The following is a 23,336-nucleotide window of genomic DNA, read 5'->3' as shown; positions in this document are numbered from 1 at the left end:
CTCTGCTCTATCATCTTTGGGTGCAATGGTGGGTCGGGGGGTTCGGTGGCGGCGGCCGCAATCAAAGATACTAGTGGAGCTCTGCTCTATAATCTTTGGTCGGAATGGGACGGCTGCGCGTTATAATGTGCTATCGTTCCACTCTCCCTCTCCCCCTTCTCCCTCTCCCCCTTGTCCCTGTCCCTGTCCCTTTCTCCCTCCCCCCCTCTCCCTGGCCCCCCCCTTTCCCCTCTTCCCCTCTCCCCCCCCTTTCCTCTCTCCCCCTCCCCTTGTCCCCCCTTTCCCCTTCTCCCTTCTCCCCTCTCCCCTTCTCCTCTCCCCCCCTTCTCCCTCTCTTTCGATCTCTCTCTCCCTCCTCCTCGATCTCTCGCTCCCCTCTTCTCTCTCTCTCTCTCTCTCTCCCCCTCTCTTCGCGATCTCCTTCCCTTCCCTCTCTCCCACCCTTCCATCTCTTCCTCCCTTACCTCTTCGTGAGAGTTGGCAGCTCTGCTATGCCTTGGGTCCAAAAGAGGATAGATAGAAAATACTTAATTGTCTTTGTAAGAAGATTTTAATAAGCTCTTCTACATTTAAGGTAAATTGACATATTAGAGGCAAAACACATTTTCAATATACAGGTCTCTCCACACAACTGAAAACAATTGCATTTAAGTGATATATCATCTATTGTTCAGGCAAGTAGCACTAGGTTACAATAAACTTCCTGCATATTCCAGGAATTCATCTCATAAAAATGGGAGAGGCTTAAATGCATTGTAAAATCATAAATCCATGTTGACTTGGACTAATGCTTTTACTGCTATCCAAATGCCCCATTATTACATCTTTAATAATTGACTCCAGCATCTTTCACACCACCAAAGTCAGGCTAACTGGTCTGTAATTCCCCATTTTCTCTCTCGCTCCTTTCTTGAAAAGTGGGATAGCATTAGCTATCCTCCAATCCACAGGAACTGATCGTAAATCTATTGATCGTTGGAAAATAATAGAAACATAGAAATTAGGTGCAGGAGTAGGCCATTCGGCCCTTCGAGCCTGCACCGCCATTCAATATGATCATGGCACTCAGTATCCCGTACCTGCCTTCTCTCCATACCCTCTGATCCCCTTAGCCACAAGGGCCACATCTAACTCCCTCTTAAATATAGCCAATGAACTGGCCTAGACTACCCTCTGCAGCAGAGAGTTCCAGAGATTCACCACTCTCTGTGTGAAAAAGGTTCTTCTCATCTCGGTTTTAAAGGATTTCCCCCTTATCCTTAAGCTGTGACCCCTTGTCCTGGACTTCCCCAACATCGGGAGCAATCTTCCTGCATCTAGTCTGTCCAACCCCTTAAGAATTTTGTAAGTTTCTATAAGATCCCCTCTCAATCTCCTAAATTCTAGAGAGTATAAACCAAGTGTATCCAGTCTTTCTTCATAAGACAGTCCTGACATCCCAGGAATCAGTCTGGTGAACCTTCTCTGCACTCCCTCTATGGCAATAATGTCCTTCCTCAGATTTGGAGACCAAAACTGTACGCAATACTCCAGGTGTGGTCTCACCAAGACCCTGTACAACTGCAGTAGAAACTCCCTGCTCCTATACTCAAATCCTTTCGCTATGAAAGCTAACATACCATTCGCTTTCTTCACTGCCTGCTGCACCTGCATGCCTACTTTCAATGACTGGTGTACCATGACACCCAGGTCTCGCTGCATCTCCCCTTTTCCTAGTCGGCCGCCATTTAGATAATAGTCTGCTTTCCTGTTTTTGCCACCAAAATGGATAACCTCACATTTATCCACATTATACTGCATCTGCCAAACATTTGCCCACTCACCCAGCCTATCCAAGTCACCTTGCAGTCTCCTAGCATCCTCCTCACAGCTAACACTGTCCCCCAGCTTAGTGTCATCCGCAAACTTGGAGATATTGCCTTCAATTCCCTCATCCAGATCATTAATATATATTGTAAATAGGTGGGGTCCCAGCACTGAGCCTTGCGGTACCCCACTAGTCACTGCCTGCCTAATGAAGAACTCAACCATATTATGGTCACTCTTGCCCAAGGGGGCAGTACAACAAGATTGCTAACTAAACCTACCTCATTATTCAATACCCAGTCTAAAATAGCCTGCTCTCTCGTTGGTTCCTCTACATGTGTAATCATATGTATAAATATATATGTATGTGTATATATATGCATGTATATGTATATGTGTGTATATATGTATGTTTATATGTGTGTGTATATATATATATATATATATATATATGTGTATATATATATGTGTGTATATATGTGTGTGTATATATGTATGGTATATATAGTGTGTGTGTAAATATATATATGCATATATATATTATTACTATATAATTATATATATAATTGCCTTTACATATATATCATCTTACAAGACAAATAAATTAATTGTGTTTATTAAATCAAAGTAGGATCTGAGACATGAGAATAAACTATTATCTCTAACTTGCCTCTCACACACAGACACACATTCATATAAATATATTAAATATATATACGTTAAATTTAATTTTGTGCAGTGTGTGTTAAAGCAATACAATGCAAGGGAAACTACACAAAGGAGGGGTCTGTTCCCGCTACAAGATACTTGAGGATCTTTGCTTTGGATCAAAGATTATAGCGGAGCTCTATAATCTTTGCTTTGAATCACAGCGGGTGGACCTCATACCGGAATACCGGAAGTCGAGTGTCGCTGTAACAAATGGCGGCCGTGACGTTCCGTTGCGTACTACACGTCAGCCCATTGAATTTCGAAGGAGTGGTCTATCTTGTCCCTCTACGATCTTTGGGCAGGGGTTTGTTTGGGTGCCATCTTTCTCTCGTCTGGACCTCCCTACAACCGGGAGGAACATAAGTAAAGGTGCCTCTCAAAACACTGGACTTTGTGCTTCCTTTTGAGACCCACGCACCACAGGGAGGTCATTTAAGACTGAGGTGAGAAAAAACTTTTTCACCCAGAGAGTTGTGAATTTATGGAATTCCCTGCCACAGAAGGCAGTGGAGGCCAAGTCACTGGATGGATTTAAGAGAGAGTTAGATAGAGCTCTAGGGGCTAGGGGAATCAAGGGATATGGGAAGAAGGCAGGCACGGGTTATTGATAGGGGATGATCAGCCATGATCACTATGAATGGCGGTGCTGGCTCGAAGGGCCGAATGGCCTCCTCCTGCACCTATTTTCTATGTTTCGGTTTGTTGGCTACCAAGGGGGAAACCCAGCAGGATCTTCCCTCCCTTACTAGTTATCTGAGGAAAGCCAATAATCCCCTGCCCTCATTAGCCGCATGATGAATGCCTGCAAAGCCGAGACATCTTGAAGTGGCTGATGATGCCTGATAATTGATTACTCACTTAAACACGGCCAAGCGAAAGACCAATAAACTACAGCCCATGTTGGTTCTGGTTGCTCAGCTAAAGGAAGGATGTCATTACACTGGAAAAGGTGCAGTACAAATTCACCAGGATGTTACCGGAACTCGAGGGGTTGAGTTATAAGGAAAGACTGGATAGGCTGGGACTGTTTTCACTGGCGTACAGGAGGCTGAGGGGTGACTTTGGAGGTTTATACGGTCAAGAGAGGGTAGATAAGGTGAATGGTCAATGTTTTCCCCTGGGTAGAGGAATCCAGAACAGAAAGAATAGGTTTAAGGTGAGTGGGAAAGACTTAAAAGAGTCCCGAGGTGCAGAATTTAATGGGAAAACATAAAAGGGAACACCCAAATGAGGGGCGAGTCAAGGAGAAATCCGGATATGGAAGGAGGAAAAAGACTAATGTCTTGGGTAATCTTTAGATTTATGTAATGAGAATCTAAAAAACTGCAGCTCACAGTGGTTTGAAATATAACAGGAAGTACTGGAAACACTCAACAGGTCAGGCAGCATCTGTGGGAAGGGAAACAGATAACATTTCAGGTTGTCAGAGGACCCTTCATCAGCATTAATTTGAGTGGGTTTGAGAAGACCATGAGTTTATGTATAATTTTATGTGTTATTGTTGTTTGAGGGCGTCCAGCTTATAAATGTTTTGTAGAAACGAGGAATTGCATATGCTGGTTTATTAAAAAAAAGACAGAAAATGCTGGAGTAAGGTCAGGCAGAATCTCTTAAAGAACACGGATAGGTAACGTATCCCAACAGGTCCTGAAGCTATCTGAAACGCCACCTATCTACGCTCTCCAGAGATGCAGCCTGATCCACTGTACTCCAGCACATTGTATCTTCTTCAAAAGTCATGCTTACTTTCAGTCTTTTCTCCACGCCTTCAAATCTTTTCCTTTCAGATTGTTTCCATTTGCCTTTGAAAAGTGTATTAAAGTGCCACCCACCACTTTGTAAGGCAGTCGTAACTTTGGAATAGACGGGGAGAGAGACGAGCAACAGTTGGCAGTACTGAAAGCAGAATAAATGCCCTTCTATCCAAAGGGGTGCCTCTGAAGCCCGGTGGAAACTGAGGGTTCTGCCTACAATTTTCCAATTCTCCTTGGGCATGGGTGGCGTGACAGATGAAAGACTTTTAATAAAAGTGAGACACATGTAGAACTACTTTCTGTGTGTTGGTAGGGAGCAATTCTGACTGGGAAAGTTGAATGATTTGTTTTTGGAAGAAACAATTGCCTTTTTTTTTTATCCCTGTGTTCCTTCGCGTTTTACCTATCTCCATCAAACCTTCTCCTCTTGACTTTCCCTGCTCATTGCCAAACCACCCCAAATTCCTACTTTATCCCATCTCTGCTTCTTGTTAATCTAGCCACCCTCTCTAGAATCTTGTAATCTGTCCTACAAATTGGACACGGTATTCCAGCGGAGACCCAAGCAGCGTTTAACAAAGATTTGGGATAACTTTTTACTTGCTTGCCCCATTTAGAAAACCATACACCCTTGTGATTTATAACAATATTCTCAGTTATGCCCCTCTCCTAGATTGTCTGTTTCAATGGTCCTTTAGTGTCCCATGCATCTAGGTACAGTGAATTTTAATTTTTTGCATACAATTCAGTAAAAATCTTGCCATGCATAGCACAATCATACTTACCAACAGAGTGTAGAGGGTAGATTGCACTGAGACAATACACAAGTGGCGTCGTGTTCTGGCACCATTTTGAATGATTCAAGTCCAAAGTTGTTAAAAATGCACTCTTAACTTGGCTATAAAGGCCTGTTGTCCTGGTGGCAGCACTGGGTCGGAGTTTTAAGGGTCAGCCTGGTCGCTGCACTGTTTCTGCACTCTCTGTGAAAATTGTTCCATTTAGTTTGCATTCCTTCCCTATTTATCACTTTGTTTATTGTGTATATATTGTTTGGAGGCCTATGACCATCTGATGCATGTCTGTCTGTTGCATTTTAATAATATTTCCAGGTTACCACAGGTATCATTCACCCATGATGAAGTTGCATCCTGTATGTTCATTAACAACTGTCAGAAGGAGAGGATTCCTTATTGATCCCAGATTTTAGCACGTTTTTGCAACTTTATTTGCTGTTCCTGTCAACTCGCAACTTTAATTTTGCTAACAAGGGATGAGACTTTGTTAAGTTTATTAAAACCTTAGATCCATATATGTACATACAGTACCACTGCCATAATCCTTCAATAAAGTGCTCGCATGAACTTGGTCAAACACAATTTTCCTCAACAAACCCACTCTGACTTTCTTTGCTACTCATAATTGTCCAAATGTCAATTAATTGTGTTCTTTATTGTGGTTGCTAAATATTTCTTCCCATGACATAGTTCTGTGTTTATCTCTCTTCGCTTTTCTTTAATTCTTCATCTGGTATGCTACCCATGTTCAAGAAGCATTGGTATATCATGGCCAGACTCTGCAATTTCCACCTGACTTGAAAGGTGTCCTATCCTGATGGAAGAATTTACTTTTGCTTTCAGGACTGCCAACCTTTCCTGATCCCTCCTACTTTAATTCTAACCGGTGCTGTTATTCCGACCACTAGCAGCATCAGGGTATATACTGAGGGTGGATGCAAAACCTTCATTCATTTATTCCCTCAGCCATGCCCTCTGCATCTGCAAAGTGATCTCCATTATGGTCCATAATATGTCTAATGCTTTCTAATACTTGATTTCAGAAAATATTTTGGGGTTCCTATTTTTGCTGCTTGCTGCTCCTGTTTTAGATTTTCACAATTTCCTATGTTCCACTTTTGCACACTACGGTGTTGTGAACAAAGCAAATGTTATGGGTTCCTTTTTGTCTTATTTCAACCTTTCATCATCTTGGAAACTCTGGCTACGGGCCCTTATTATAATTTCTCTTTGCACGGGTATCATCTCCTCTTCTGCAGTTTCCTTCCAGTTATTCATTCTTGGCCACTTGGACAAGACTCCTTTCCCAGTCATTAACAGCTCTCCTACTGTTGCATTTTATGGTTATTTTTTTTAAACTTTGTTGTTTCCTGTTGTTCTTATGATTAATATTCCCCAAATGTAACCTGACAGAAACAGGACTCATTTGGCACACTTAATCCCTGGAATGAAATTTGACAAATAGTTGCACGAATCAAGGTCACATTCAGGAGTTCCTCCTCTGGCTTGCCTTGCATTAATACTATCCCTGTATATATTAAAATATTCCCTATTGTTACTGCACCTTAGTGTGATTGATTGTAAATGTCCTCAATCTTTTTCCTGATACCAGGTTCAAGACTTTGCCTTCAAGTTTAGACTTGCATCTAATACAAAGTATTTACTCCTTTGTTGTTCCTCAATCATAACCAAGTAGACTTCACTTGGCTTCTTCACAACATTATTCCTCTCCTGTGTGTATAATGGTGCATTTAATCCGATCTGCTACCCGTCTTTCTTTATTCCTTGCTGTCTTTCCTAATTACCTTTATAGTTTGGAATATTGTTCCCACTACTCTCCTTTTAAACCGGTTCTCTATTATTGTCTATATTAAAATCATATTTAGTCTACCAGCCTTATTTACCACACTTCAATGTGCTTATATTCATGTACACTAAACTGAACTAAAATACTTTTATATTTGGTTTTCCTCTGAGCATCCTCTATTTGGATGAATTTAATTTTTACTCGAACTTCTTTCCTCCGTTTTTTTTTTCCCCACTACAATATTCCATCCTGGGCCAACCACTGCCAAATTATTTAACTCTGCCTCCACAGTGCTTGTCCCTCACGTTAGGATGTAGGCTCCAGTTACATTGGGAGCCATTACCAAGTTTACCCGGCCCCAATGATTTCCCATTCTGAACTGCTGTTTGATCTCTGTCCCCAGGGTGACGGGTTTGATGGCTTTGTCTTGGAGGTGTGGAGCCAGCTTGGTGGTCAGAAGAGGAAGTAAGTGAAATCAAATTTAACGTGAGGTAGAAGTACTGAGTGAAGAGAGGCAAGGGGTTATCCGATCTGAGGCTCACCTTGTCTAATATTATAAGAACATGGGAAATGGGAAGAGTCAGTTCAGTGGCCACTCCTGAAACCGTGAACTGTGTTCCAAGGATCATTCGTTCAAGAAGGAACTGCAGATGCTGTTAAATCGAAGGTAGACAAAATTGCAGGAGAAACTCAGTGGGTACTCAGTTTTGAAGAAGGGTTTGGTCTCGAAACGTTGCCCATTTCCTTCGCTACCGCACCTGCTGAGTTTCTCTAGCAATTTTGTCTACCTTCCAAGGATCAATCTCTGTGTTCAATGACTGCCTCCCATCTCTTTGAGATAGTAAATTCTAGAGACATTGAATGAATTAATTCTTCTTCACTTCCATGTTAGATGAGTAATTCGTGTTTCACTGCACCTTAATTGTACACATGACAATACACTGAACTTAGGACCTTTGATTCCTTCGACTCCTCCCACTTCCTCCACATCCAAGGCAGAGCTATGGGCACTCACATGGGCTCCAGCTATGCCTGCCTCTTTGTAGGGTACGTCGAACAATCACTGTTCCAGGCGTACACTGGCCCTATACCCGAACTCTACTTCCCCTACATTGACAACTGCATCGGTGCCACCTCCTGCACCCATGCAGAACTCACTGACTTCATCAAGTTCATGACTAATTTCCAACCTGCACTCAAATTCACTTGCACCATCTCCGACATCTCCCCACCATTTCTCGATCTCACCGTCTCCGTCACAGGAGACAGTCTATTGACTGACATCTACTACGAACCTACTGACTCCCACAGCAATCTAGAATTCTTCCCACCCTGCTTCCTGTAAAGACTCTATCACCTACTCCCAATTCCTCCGTCCACGCCGCATCTGCACCCAGGATGAGGTTTTCCGTTCTAGATCATCGGAGATGTCCTCATTCTTTAGGAAATGGAGGTTCCCCTCTTCCATTATAGTTGAGGCTCTGCTCTTGCTCCCCCTCTCCCCATTCGTAACAAGGACAGAGTCCCCCTTGTCCTCACCTTCCACCCCATCAGCTGTCGCATACAGCATATAATCCCACACCATTTTCACCTCCTCCAACAGAATCCCACTACTGGCCACAGCTTCCCATCTCCACCCCTTTCTGCTTTCCGCAGAGACCATTTCCTCCGCAACTCCCTGGTCAACTGGTTCCTTCCCACCCAAACCACCCCTTTTCCATGTATTTTCCTCTGCAACCACAGGAGATGCAACACCTGCCCCTTTACCTCCCCCATCAACTCCATCCAAAGACCCCGACAGTCTTTTTAGGTGAGACAGAGGCTCACTTGCACCTCCTCCAACCTCATCTACTGTATCCCCTGTTCCAGGTATGAACTCTGTACAACGGTGAGACCAAGCGCAGGCTCGGCGATCATTTCACTGAACACCTCCACACAGTCCACCTTAATCTACATGATGTGTAGGAAAGAACTACAGATGCTGGTTTAAATCGAAGGTAGACACAAAATGTTGGAGTAACTCAGCGGGACAGGGAGCATATCTGGAGAGAAGGAATGGGTGACGTTTCGGGTCGAGACCCGTCTTCAGACTGATGTCAGGGGAGTGACTGTCCATTCCCCTAACATCAGTCTGAAGAAAATTCTCGACCTGAAATGTCACCCATTCCTTCTCTCCAGAGATGCCGCCAGTCCCGCTGAGTTACTCCAACATTTTGTGTCCACCTTGTTTTAGATTTATGTCCTCTAGCTTTATTATTCCCACCCACAAGGGGGAGCTTCCTCTCCGCATCCACTCTTGTCAAGCCCCCTCAGAAATCTGTGTTTCAGTAAGATTCAGAAAGGTTCATTGTTTTAAATGGCAGTGGATTTCGGCTCGATCTTTCCTCACGCGACCACATCCACAACCCAGGAATCAACAATGAAATCTTCCCTGATTACATTGTGCCTTAAGGAAGGAGGCCAAGAATGGATGCAGTAAAGGTGCAGTCTCATTAATCCCACCGATTGTTGGAGAACTTGCCCATTGTTGTATTCCACTCCACTTGCCATAAAGGTAAACAATCAATTTGCTTCCATTGGCTTGCTGTACCTTCATACTAACTACCAGTTTGTTTTATTGAAGCACCTGGATACCTCTCGTATTTAACTGACCTGCTGATCTATCTTCCACCCAAAGTGAATTACTTCATATTTCCCCAATTCTACTCCATTTTCCATTTGTTTTGTTCATGACTATATCAAAGACAAAAGCTTACATTGCTACGTCTGGCTTTCACCTGACCTCATTTGCTTTTTTATCACATTTTTGACACAATGGATATTCCTAGACCATTTTGCTTGATGTTTTAGAGCTATGTATCAGCCAGGTTTGCTACGGTTGAAGACCCTGGAATGTAAAACTAAAACCGGAAGATGGGAGAACTCAATGGGTCAAGCGGCATCTGTGGAGGTCTTAAAGTATTAGGCCGACGTTTTGGGACCAGACCCTGCATCAGGACTGAGAGGGAACAGGAAAGATTGCCAGGGATGAACTAGGGAATGGAGGCGTCCCTGCAGAAAAGGACAGGAGGGGAAGATGTGACTGACAGTGGGATTTGGTCAGAGCTGGTGGAAATGGTGGAGGGTGATGTGTTGGAAGGAAAGGTGAAAGGTTAGGATGCCATCTTGACAATGGGTGCAATACAGAAGGGGTATTGCAGGAGTCGATGTGACTTTCTCCTGAGATGGAAGCAGAGAGATGGTCGTCCAGTGTCCATTTATCCAGTTACTTTCCTGAAGGACATCAGTAGTCAGCTTTGCTATTCCAATTGTTTCGGACTTGTCTTCACTGATTTTTATTTGCGATTGATTTAATTAACTATATGTAAGTTCCAAAATGACCGTTTTTGCAAATAGTTTGGTGTATATTGATGCCCTGCTTGGTGCTACCTTGCTGAGCACTGATCCGTTGTAGTACTCTGATCTGAGTGCACACAAGTACTTACCTCCGTCTGAAAATAAGATCTCCTCCCTGGGGTTGTGTGCTGCTGTTTTGGGAACTTGGCACAAACCTCTGCCCTCCAGCTGAGCTCCCTCCTGCAGCGTTGCTTCAACCCATCACTCGGTGTGGAGAGACGGCCAGTTGGGTGGCTGGAGGCAGGAGGTGAGGCTGCTCATCGCCATGATGTTGGGCTTGTGGCTGACGGGGTGAGTGAAGCATGGCTTGGGGTCTGACCGTTTGCCCATGCTGCTCTCCCTAGCAGAGATATCTTCATGATGATGCTGCGACAGCTCTGGCTGGGGTAATTTGTGGCACGATTCGCACTGGGTTTCCATCATAGGGCCGTGCTGTTTATAATGCACCTTTCCACTTATGTTTAAGAAAGAACTGCAGATGCTAGAAAAATCAAAGGTAGACAAAAATGCTGGAGAAACTCAGCAGCTGAGGCAGCATATATGCAGCGAAGAAATAGGCGATGTTTCTGATCGAGACCCTTCTTCAGACCCTTCTAGATTTATGATGCTGTTATGACCCCTTTTGGTGCTCCCTTAGCACAATAATTCCTGGTGAATTACTACTGCTGTCCTATGCTGTACTATCTGACTGAATTATTTTCCAATCATTCTTTTTCTGACTTTGTGTTTTTTAATTGTCTGGCTGCTACATTGCAAGCATTAAGACTTGCTCTGCTATCTTGCAAGCAGCTGTTTTTTTTTGTGTGTCGTGTGCATTGTGACAGCGTTGATGTATAGTTTATTATCTGAAGCCGTATTGTATGAAGCATCTCATCCACTGGAATAGAGCTTTCATTAGTGCAGTGCAGGAAATGAAGTCCCAAAGTGCACTATAGCTGAGCAAGCAACCAAACTGATTAAGGTGGTGGGGGGGGGGGGGGGGGGGGGGGGGGGGGGGGGGGGGGTAGATTTGTGTTTGAAGCACCCTGTTTAGCCTCTGGCCATCCCCAAGCAATGCTGTCAGTGATGTGTTTTTGTAACTGTTGTAAGAGCATAAAATTTGGGAGCAGGAGTATCTGGCAGGTTCTGCTGTTTATCAAAATCATTGCTGATTCTCCACTGCACCGTTATCCTGCACCATCCCCATATCCCACAATCTTCACATCCAGAGATCCATGGATCTCTACATATAACTGACTGAGCTTCACCAGCCCTCCAGGGGGATTTCCAGACATTCTCTGGCCCCAGTGTGATGACATTTCTCCCCTCTGTCCTAAAAAGGTCAATTGCCTTATTCCAAGTGATGATTTGTGTTCCATGACTGTAGATGTCACCTAGCTGCCATGCTCTGCTTTAAAAAAGTAATATTTTCAAAGGGAACCCCTCTCATCTGCCTGAACTCTGGAGACTTCACCTCCAGTCTACTCAATCCCTTCACTAATACCAAACCAACTGTGTTCTCTACCCTCCCTCTGTGGCACGTTTATCCTTGTTTTGTCTTCTGGGTAAAAAGACCAAAGCTGTAACTACATGTGCAGTCTCATTAGGTGCCTTATATAACTGCAGCAAGCCCTCTCTGCTCAAGTTCGTATGTAATAAAAGGCAGAATATCATTTGCCTTCCCAGCTGCCTGCACCATGACATGTGTACGAGGTACCCAAGTTGTTTTGAACATCATCGTGAACTAATCTGACAATTTAAAAAATGGCACTGCTTTTCTGTTTTGTCTGCCAGAAGGGGCACTTCATAGTTTTCCACATTTGCAGGGCATACCAGTCCACCACCATGTCCACGCTGACCATCAACTATGCTGATCCATTTGTCCGGCACCTGGCTAGTAACTTTCCATGCCATGGTCATTATAGCCCCTAAATGTTGTGAGAGTGTTGGTTTTAACTCCTGCACGCCAACCCCGCTCCCCCCACCACCCACATTGTCCTCGGGCAATACATTCCACCTTCTGCGTAAAGGAAAACAAACAGATCCCATCTAAACCCCTTGCCCAGTCCAACTATGCCCTTTGCCCTCTGTGGGGGAAAAGCGTGTGCTGCTCACACTTTTGTGCGTCTCCATCAGGTCCTTCCTTTAGATTCCTTTGCTTCAGCCGCTTCAGTCTCTCCTCATAACTGAAACACTCCGTCTTGGTGAATCACCTCTGCACCCTCTCTAATGTAAATACGGCCTTCCTAGAGGATGTAACTACAACCGTACATCACTGTGCTTGCAAGTAGCTAGCCCCTTGTAAAATAAATTCAATTTGCAGCCATGGCTTAATCTGGTGAGAGGAGTTTGTACGTAGAGATGTGTGAAGGTGAGCAGGGTGCAAGAGGAAAGCAGGAAGGTCCAAAATGTGGATCCAAGAGGGTTTTGAGAGTTGCTGGTGTTGGATTTTGAAGGAGGTTCACCTGAAGAGGGAAAATATTATTAATGGTAGAAGCAAGAAAGGATAGCAATGTATAAAAAATAATTTCAGGTGCTGGAATCTGGAGCAAAGGAAAAAACAACTGGAGGAACTCGGCAGTCAGGCATCATGTGTGGAGGAAAATGGATAGTTGATGTATCAGGACAAGACCTCCTTCATCTGGACTGAGGGTAGGAGGTTGGTATTAAAACTGTGCTCTCGGACCGATGGGGGTGATGTGAGAAAGACGAGAAATGCGAATCCCTGGTTGTGTCGGAGAAGGAAGGGTCTTCTTTCTGCACGGATGAATTGATCTTCATGACAATGAAAACCCGAGACTTGCACGTTTGTCGAGGTGGATAAAGTTGGGGAGAGCGTTTTATTAATTTGTATGTCAGCTCTGCAGCCAGGAAGAAACAGGAATACCGTTGCAGATTAAGATGATACTTGGATCAGGGGTACATGTTGCTGTCGGCAGGCACCTGCGCTCCTGGAATGATCAAATTCCTCGAGAAGCAAACATCGGTGAGGTTTGCTGACACTGTGGCCAGTGTGATATGGTGTAGGCTGGAAGCCATCAGCTGGAAGGACGCAGCACTTTGACTTTACCTTGGCTTGCATGAGACGCAGTGCAATGATGGAGCTTAGCCTGCTCTCCATGAAAACACAAACTCTGGGTACTTTGCTTTTGTAAGAGTTGGAGCCTGAGTGCCTCGTTTGGTTTTTATTTGAAGAAGCAAAGGTGTCTGCAAACATGAGCCCTTGTTCCCCCTCTAGCTCTGAACTGACTGCTGACTGAGGGTGTTACCATAAGGTACAAAAATGTTATATTGCACAACATCCCCAATGAAGAGAGTGTTGCCCCTCAGTTATAGGTGCCCTGCCAGCTTGCAGGAGCCTGCCGAGGGTTCATCCAACTTCCAGAGTTCCTTGCAGCTGACTGCAGGAGTTGAGAGTTGAGGGGCTGACTGTCCCTTTAACTAGCACAGCAGCAGTGACTCTTTCTTTCCCTCTCTCTCCATCCGTCCCCATCCTAGTTCTCTGACCAATCTGACTGTCCTCCTGGTTAAATTTCACCTTTGTATGCCTCATTGTCATCTTCCCCAAGCTAATAATGATCTATTTTTTATTGTCCTTGACCTTCGTCCCCTTTGTTCTCTCTTTTTCACACCATACCCTTCCATATCTCTGTATCTCTCTCTCCCCTGACTCTCAGTCTGAAGAAGGGCCTCGACCCAAAACGTCGCCCCTTCTTTCCAGAGATGATGAGTTTCTTCAGCATTTTGTGTGTATCTTTGGGTAAAAGTGATCCAGTTTTATCGTTTAATATTCCAGATGCGTGCCACATGACAGGTAATGTAATTCGCCACATAGTAAGTGCCAAATAACTCGGCCCAGTTGATCTGCCTTGAGTAGAAAATTTGAGAAGTTTTGATTCTTGCAGTCACCACTTTCTCACGATTTATAGTTACAACCTGAAATCCTGTCACAAAACGTGTAAAATTGCAATGCTACCTGATCCAATTTCTGGGCAGTAGTGTGTGAATATTACAGTATGATGTATTGTACGTGGCACCTCATCTATCCATGAAGATCTTCCTCCATATATCTGCTGGCGCAACATTCAAGATTGCTGTAATTATTAAGAGTGGTAGACATGTACAGTACGTGCTCTGCATTTATGACTTGAGCTATTATAATAAATCGTATAGTTGAGGATAATCAGGTGTGCTATGTGTCCTTGAATCTGCTCAAGGTCTTGTTGTTTCATTTACCAGCAACTTTTGATATTCTTTCTTTCCCTGTCGGCACTGTTCTTTGAGTTGCTAGTACATCTTGAACATTGTTAAACTGCACAGCCTTTCTTGTACTTTGAAAGCAGAAAATCCGTCAAGATAGGTCAGCTGCTTTCATGGACATAAATTGTGCTGTATCCAGTGATTTAGTCTGTCTTGGGGGGTTTCTTCCATATCCCAGCGAAATGTGATCACCAACTCCCGTATATACTGAAAATAAAGCAGCCAAATCAATTAAATCACCGTGGAATAGGATGATTGTTTTAATTGATCAATTTGTTATCAAATAATCTAAACTCATTCAGTTGATTTTTGATGCACATCCTTGGGTTTTAAATAGGGGTTCACTTTCCCCCAGAAATGTGCATGTTTCCAATTGGCATTTAAATCGCCGACCTTTCATATCCCCAATGAAGAACTTAATTACTAAATGTGTTAAAAAAGCTAAGGATCTCTTCAGTCGGCTTTCAGTGAGAAAACGCCTCACAAGTTATGAAGTATGTTGTGCAATATAACATTTTGTACTCTGGAAATTTTTATCCAAGCATTGATTGATGAGCATTATCAGTAGCCCATGCAGCCTTCCATAGCTATAATGTAAATGGAGGCCATTGAGTGTGATTGAGTGACATTATTCAGCTCGTAAAACAAGGTCAGTGTCGTTCTGCATATGCTTTAAGAAGCCTCACCAGAATAGGAGAACATGGCACAGTATCTTTGATGGCAACTAGGTTTAGGATGATGTTGTTAGATGGAGATTAGAAAGCAGCATTTACAAGAATAACATGTCGATCATAATTTCAGAAATTAATTTTTTTCAGTATTTAAAATATGCAAACCATGGGTGTATTTAAAATTAAATTATTTTGTAGACGTATTAGAAAACCCCTAATTGAGGGCTGAAGCGGCAAATAAACTTTAACAGAGATTGTGCTATGGTTAGAATCAAACCTTGCAATTGGGGGAAAAAAAATAAGACTATGAATGAGGTAGAGGAAGGAGTATAGGATTCTTGGTATAAAAATTGTGAATTGTAGACGTAGCCCAGACCATCACACAAACCAACCTTCCCTTTCATTGACTCCAATTACACCACATGCAGCCTCGGCAAGGCCAGCAGCATAATCAAGGACGGGTCGCACCCTGGCCACTCCCTCTTCTCCCCTCTCCCATCAGGCAAAAGTTATAGAAGTGTGAAAACGCACACCTCCAGGTTCAGGAACAGTTTCTTCCCAGCTATTATCAGGCAACTGAACCACCCAACCACAACCAGACAGCAGTCCTGACCTACTACCCACCTCATTGGTGACCCTTGGACTATCCTTGATTGGACTTTGCTGGCTTTACCTTGTACTAAACGTTATTCCCTTATGTATCAACACACTGTAAATACCTCGATTGTAATTATGTGTTGGCTTTTCGCTGACTGGATAGCATGCAATGAAAGCTTTTTACTACCTTGGTACATGTGACAATAAACTAAACTGTAAAGAAAAAAATCAATAAACCTGCAGATATAAAAATGACTAAAATGAATAAAAATAAAAATATAAAACCTAATCAGTATCTAGTTACTTAGAAGCCAGACAACATTTTGATTGCAAATTTGTCTCAATTACCTATCCAATTACCTCTTTGAAAGCCATGATTGACACTGCTTCAACCACTTCTAAAAGTAGTAAGTATCATAACTGCTCTGCATTTAAAATTCAATTCCTCCTCATAGCACATCCCTTGCAATAGAACCTTGTATCTTTTGCCCAAGCCTTTAAGTCTTTGTCTGTAAGTCCTTGAACATTTGCTATTGGAAAAAAATGTCCTCTGTTTGTGTGATCTAAACCAATCGTGATCTTGGTCACCTTTATCAAAACCTCCCTCAAGGAAAAAACTCCTTTGTTCTTTGTTCTCCTCACTGCTGACGTAGTATCTGAAATCCCTTGCCTAGAAATATGCCAATTCATTTCATCTGCATTCTTGCATTGTAGCATTTCAAAAATGATGGGACCAGAATTGGACACTAATGGAAACACCAAAAGAATGTAAGAAGATTCAAAACCTGGCACCAACAATGACAACTTGTTGCAATTGTACAAGATTGCACAGATTAACATTTTCTTTTTCCTTTGGAAAGTTGAGCCTTAAGGGTCTTCAGAATTATGAATGGGTTAGAATTGTGGAGAGAATGTTTCTGTGGGTAGGAATCAAAAGCTAGGCGCCTCGTGTATAAGGTAGATTTAGAGGCTCGGTTGAGGGGGGAGATTTAAAAAAAACCATAAACACAAAACTAAGTGTGGGAGGAACTCAGCGGGTCAGGCAGCATCTAAGGGGTGAATGGACAGACAACGTTTTGGGTTGGGACCCTTCTTCAGACTGATGGGGTGAAAGCTGGAAAAAAAAAAGGCAGGGAAGGGGTAAAGCCTGGCAAGTGATAGGTGGATACTGGTAGAAGAGGGTAATGGCAGATCGATGGAATTCATAACAAAGGCTGGAGGCGAAAGGAGGCAAAAAGGTGTCAGGTAAGAAAAGATGGGGAGTGAAATGTAAAGCTTGAGGGACGGATATGGATGGTCGGAGAGGGGAAAGGTGGACTAATAGGAAAATGGGGGACTCGAGGATGGGATGGGAAGGACGTGGCTGAAATAGGATCAGAACTGTGAGCTGAACATCCAAGGATACATATCCTATTGAAAGGTCAGGCAGGTGCCCACAGAGGGTGGGTGGCTCTGCTGGTAAGGAATGAAATTCAATCTTTAGCAGGGGATCTTTGGGATCAGAAAGTGTAGATTCCTTGTGGGTAGAGTAACGAGACTGCAAGGGTAACAAGACCTTGATGGGAGTTGTACAGGCCTCCGAACAACAGCCAGGATGTAGAGTACAAATTACCTCAGGAGATCGAATCGGCATGTAAGAAAGGCAATGTTACAGTGGTCATGGGGAATTTTAATATGCAAGAAGTCTGGGAAAATCTGGAAGATACGGGATCCCAAGAGTGCGTGCAAGATGGCTTCTTAGAACAGCTTCTGATCGAGCCTCACGTCGCAGCGGCCTCTGCAGTCTGTCTGTCATTTTTTAATTTTGGTCTCGTTTGAGTGTAGTTCATAGTGGGTTTTTTTTTAACTGGGTATGTGTGGGGGGGAGAGGAACTTTTAAAATCTTTTCCCTGTATGGATGACCCGACCTTTTCTCTGTCGGATCTCCGTTGTTGTTGGGCTTAGCACCGTGGAGCGGCCTCCAACCGGAACAACCTGGGGCTCCAGTCACGGAGCCTGCGGACTACTTACCATCGGCCGACTACTGGCCGAGTCCGGAGCAGGAGAAGCTGTGGTGGCGCGCTGCAGCGGCCCGACCCCGGAGATTCGGAGGCTCCAGCCGCAGGTCTGGTGGACGGTAACACCGGGAGCCCGCAGGTCCCTGGTGGGAGACCACTTTTCTGGGCTTCCGCAACGGCAACTTCTCCCGCCCGAGTTGCGAGGTTGAGGATGACCTGGAGCGGGGCCTTACATCGCCTGGCGCGGCTTTAAATGGCCGCGGGACTTGCTAGCGCCCGCCGGGGTCTCTAACATCAAGACCCGGAGCGTGGCCTTGCATCGCCCGGCATGGCTTTAATGGCCGCGGGACTTATTTACCATCGCCCCCTGGGGGCTTTGACTCTGACATCGGGAGGAGAATGAGGAGTGCAGGGGAGAGATAAGACTTTGCCTTCCATCACAGTGAGGAGGAGATTCGCTGTGATGGATGTTTGTGTAAATTGTGTTGTGTCTTGATTCTTTTACTTGTTTATATGACTGCAGAAACCAAATTTCGTTTGAACCTCAATGAGGTAGTGACCATAATGTGATAAAATTCAACCTGCAGTTTGAGAGGGAGAAAATGAAAACTGATGCAAACATAGAAGATAGGTGCAGGAGGAGGCCATTCGGCCCTTCGAGCCAGCACCGCCATTCATTGTGATCATGGCTGATCGTCCTCAATCAATAACCCGTGCCTGCCTTCTCCCCATATCCCTTGATTCCACTAGCCCTTAGAGCTCTATCTAACTCTCTCTTAAATCTCTTAACTTCCCCCCAATGGCACATGAATGGAATACATGTTTGCGTCAGTCTTCACAGTGGAAGACACCAGCAACTTGCCGGAAATTCAAACGAGTTCGGTGGCAGGTGTTAGTGGAGTGGCTATTACTGAGGATAAGGTGCTGATGAAGCTGAAAGGTCTGATTGTGGATGTCATCTGGACCAGAGGGACTGCACCACAAGATTCTGAAAATGGTCGCTTTCGAGATTGAAGGGATGTAGTGATCATTCAAGAGGCACTAGAGTCAGGAGTGGTCCCTTGTTGCAAATGTTACTCTGCTGTTCATGAAGGAAAGATGAGGTAAAAGAGGGGGAACTATAGGTTTTGGTTAGCCTCATTTCAGTGGTTGGTAAGATTTTAGAGTCCATTATTAATAATAATAATAATAATAATCTTTATATAGCACTTTTCAACAAAACCAGATTGGCTTTACAGAGATGTAAGTGATCATAACTCCATCAAGAGGCACTAGAGTCAGGAGTGAAACGTCCCCTGTGAGGGTTGCAAAAAAATGTTACTCATAGTCCACCCGAGGTCGGGGTTCATGTTCCAGGCCCATGAAGGGGCAGTTCTCAGGCCCTCTGCCGCGAAGTTGGATCATGTCAGGTGAACATTCTTCAAACTGAGGGCCGCTTCCTCCCTGAAGACTGCAATGTCCAAAGTTCTCAGGCCGCGCTGGTTTGACACTGGCCTCATTTCAGTCGGTTGGACGCTCTGCAGCCGCAGCTCATTTTAGAGTCCATTATTGGGTGGCATCTGCACCGGGTTTTCGAATACTTAGAGCGCTGCTCCTGATAAAGTATACCGAAAAGTCGGAAGAAAACCGCATGGTTTTGTGAAGGGGATTAGATCTTGTCTGACAAATCAATTGTTGGACAACTAAAAATAAAAATAAAAAAGGGAGGAAGTAGGATATCAGACGGCGCATCACCCCCGCAGTCCGCCAAAATAGAGTCATAGAAACATAGCCAAAGTCAAATGGTTTTGTGAAGGGGAGTATCTTGTCTGACAAATCTGTTGCCCTTCGAGCCTGAAGTCCGCCACATAGAAAATGCAGGATGGCCCATCGGCTGATCATGATCATGGCTGATCATCCAACTCAGTATCCCATCCCTGCCTTCTCTCCATACCCCCTGATCCCTTTAGCCACAAGGGCCACATCTAACTCCCTCTTAAACATAGCGAATGAACTGGCCTCAAATACCTTCTGTGGCAGAGAGTTCCACAGATTCAACACTCTCTGTGTAAAAAATGATTTTCTCATCTCGGTCCTAAACGACTTCCCTCTTATCCTTAAACTGTGACCCCTAGTTCTGGACTTCCCCAACATCGGGAATAATCTTCCTGCATCTAGCCTGTCCAACCACTTAAGAATTTTGTAAGTTTCTATAAGATCCCCCCTCAATCTTCAGTAGATATACTAGATAGCACTAGTCAGTAGATATTTACCTGAATTTTCAAAAGGCCTTTGATAAGGTGTTGCAAGAGAGGCCTTTTCTGGTTGGCTGCCAGTGACTAGTGCTATTCTGCAGCAGTCAGTGTTGGGTCCACTACTTATCACAATATATTTTAACATTATGTATTAATTATTTGGTTGATGGAATTGATGGCTTTGTAGCCAAGTTTGCAAATGTTAGGAAGATGGAAGGAGGGGCAGGTAGTGTGGAGGACCCCTCTGGGGTGTACCTGGACTTTAACACTTTCCATTTAAAGTGTCAAAGGCTCAAAATTCCATTGGTATCTTTGCAATTTACTACTTCAACAGCTAAGATATGTTGCCGTGCGCTAAGCTAATCATATCCTGTAATATTTAACATATCCGAGTGTGAGGAGAATGTAAATTGACTTCACCAGATGTCAGTTTACAGGATATGTTGCAACTCAAGGTGAAACTGAGGGAGAAATGAAAATTGTCACCTTTTTGGATTAATTTAAATAACTGGTTCAAAATGGACTGCCATTTCTTAAACTACCTGGGTGATATTGACAGGGCTGTGCTCAACAATTGGCAGATAATACATTCACTTTGACGGAGCAGCAGTTTAAGACTAAATGTTACAGATTAAATCCTATTTCTATTTATGATAATTGAAAATCTGACTCTTACAAGTGTATTCCTGCCACCCGACCCAGGAATACGGACAATTATTACTGGACTGCTCTCTTACCAACTTGTGACATTTACCATCTAAAATGTTCCAGGTGATTTTGGATTACTTCAGATCTGAACCAGATTTATATGGAATTTCTATTGTTTTATAAGTGACTTGCATGAATGCCATGAGAACATTTCTCTGCAGGAACTTACCAAGAGTTACTGGAGAAACTTCAGACTGTCAAATCAACATTGTCACTTTGATTTGTATTGCCAGTAGCGGTGTGTGGTCTTTCATTCAATTTTGTAACAATTACAAAAGCCTATGTACAAAGTGCTGTATTTTATCAATTTGCCTCCTGTGTGTTTACAAGCTGATTCTTATTAAGGGCTGGTATTGCTGGATCTATAATGCACCACAGTGGCAACTTGTAAATAGGCGCTGCCATTTGGTTAATAGGCCTCTTTTGCCCCTAGTCCGTAAGGAGTGGATGTGAAAGTCGATAATATAGAACTAGTGCGAATAGCTGGTCTATGGTTGGCATGGGCCAAAGGGCCTGTTTCCATGCTGTATCATTCAATCAATCAAGATAACCTTGCCATTAATGTCAGCAAAGCAAAGGCACTGTTTTTTGACCAACATAAGTGACAGGGTGGGAGGTGGTGCACAGGACACTCCGCATCAACAGACTTTCAGTAGAGATGGTCGCAGCTTCAAGTTCCAAAGCATCGATATCACCAGCAACCTAACCTAGTCCCTTTACACTGACGTGATGATCAAGAAAGTACATCAACCTATTTATTTAAAAAGGAACTGCAGATGCTGGAAAATCAAAGGTACACAAAAATGCTGGAGAAACTCAGAGGGTGCAGCAGCATCTATAGAGCGAAGGAAATAGGCAACGTTTTGGGCCGAAACCCTTCTTCAGACTGATGGGGGGTGGCGGGGAGAAGAAAGGAAAAAGGAGGAGGAGGAGCCTGAGGGCTGAGGGATGGGAGGAGCCAGCAAAGGCTAACAAAATTGGGAGAATTCAATGTTCATGCCCGCAAGATGCAGACTCCCCAAACGGAATATGAGGTGCTGTTCCTCCAATTTCCGGTGTTGCTCGCTCTGGCCATGGAGGAGACCCAGGACAGAGAGGTCAGATGGGGAATGGGAGGGGGAGTTGAAGTGCTGAGCCATCGGGAGGTCAGGTAGGTTATTGCGGACCGAGCGGAGGTGTTCGGCGAAACGATCACCCAGCTTCCGCTTGGTCTCACTGATGTAGATCAGCTGACATCTAGAGCAGCAGGTGCAATAGATGAGGTTGGAGGAGATGCAGATGAACCTCTGTTGACCTATTTACTTTGGGCATCCAAGAACATTTGGCTTGTCCACATGGATTCTCTTAAAGTTCTACTGATGCGCTATGAAAATATTCCAAAGGGATACATCTCAACCTGGTGTGGCAACTGCTCTGCTCTTAACCCCTTGACCCTGCAGAGGGTGGCGAACACCGCCTAGTCCAACACGTTCTCGTCACTTCCTTCCACCCACTCCATCTTCATAGTGTGTTGCATCAGGAAAGCTGGAACATTGTCAAGGATGCCTGCCGCCTTGGCCATTTCCTTTTCTCGTTTCTACCTTCTACAGAAGCTTTGACATCCGGACTTAAGAACAGCTTCTTCCCCATAGCTATCAGACACCTGAACTAATCGCCTCTTTCACGGCCTCTACCCGGAGGTGCTGCAATAGATTTTACTCACCTCCTCATTTGCACATAGTTTTTGCACTACTTCAGATTGCACTATAATCTTTGCATTGATCACCTGATTATGCTGTTTGGAATTTGTCATTGTATTTATTGTTATTATATTGTTACACTATTTACTTTATGTGCTTCATGTGAACAAGGAATTATGTTGCTCTCTGATTCTGACTCTGACAATAATCTAATCCAATCTAATCATGAACTGTGCGTGTGTGAAGAAAAGCTACTCCTGCTCCCCTTCCTTGGTTGCAGAAGGCAGGTTGATGATGGAGAAATATTGTCAGTGTAGATATTGATTTTTAAAAGGAGCTAAACATGTGTGCATTTCAGAAATAGCTTCACTTGGTGTTGAGTTGCAAGATTGTTTTGTTAATTCTGTGATTGTAAAAAAAAAAAAACCTGAGGATTTGGCTGCTGTGCTGAGATTTCTAAACTCCATGCCACAGCTTGGGGGCTGTCACGGCTACAGGGGCAGCCTCTGATGGGATGTGTTTGTTTTGCAGGGAACTCATTCACATGATCCAACACTTGGCAGAAGCCCTGCACAAAGCCAACCTGAAAGCTGTGATGGTGATCCCGCCAGCAATTACTCCGGGGTAAGATGGGAGTGCGCTATGAACACCTGTTTGCACCATGGATATCTGTTCAGGAATATGGTTGAGGCCTGAGAATAAGGCATTTGGACGTACGATGCAGGGAGATGTCTCTGTTTGTGATTTTGGAGTGGTTTATTAAAGAGCACTCTCAGAAAAGGTCTCATGTTGAAGGACAAACTAGCCCAACTACTCCCTTAAGAGAAAAGGCCCTTTCATTTCAGACCAACATTAAATCTTATTCCTTGTTATGTGTTAATTAGTAGTCCCCATGTATATCACTCAGCTGCTTAATCCATTGAAGGAGCTGTACGGTGACATG

The 23,336-nt window shown here is 43.9% G+C and overlaps 1 protein-coding gene across 1 annotated transcript in view; it reads left to right on the top strand.

Annotated features, from left to right (window-relative positions):
• Positions 1-23,336, top strand: part of chid1 (chitinase domain containing 1) — a 90,569-nt gene that overhangs the window by 24,663 nt on the left and 42,570 nt on the right. The window contains exons 8-9 of the mRNA XM_055649981.1: positions 7,276-7,337; positions 22,925-23,017. Of these exons, the coding sequence (XP_055505956.1) occupies positions 7,276-7,337; positions 22,925-23,017 (155 nt within the window). The remainder of the gene's footprint in view (positions 1-7,275; positions 7,338-22,924; positions 23,018-23,336) is intronic.

This window comes from Leucoraja erinacea, chromosome 18, assembly GCF_028641065.1.
Source record: "Leucoraja erinacea ecotype New England chromosome 18, Leri_hhj_1, whole genome shotgun sequence".
In the NCBI taxonomy this organism is placed as follows: Eukaryota; Metazoa; Chordata; class Chondrichthyes; order Rajiformes; family Rajidae; genus Leucoraja; species Leucoraja erinaceus.
The sequence above is the reverse complement of the archived record's forward strand: the minus strand, read 5'-3'. Positions and strand labels throughout refer to the sequence as shown.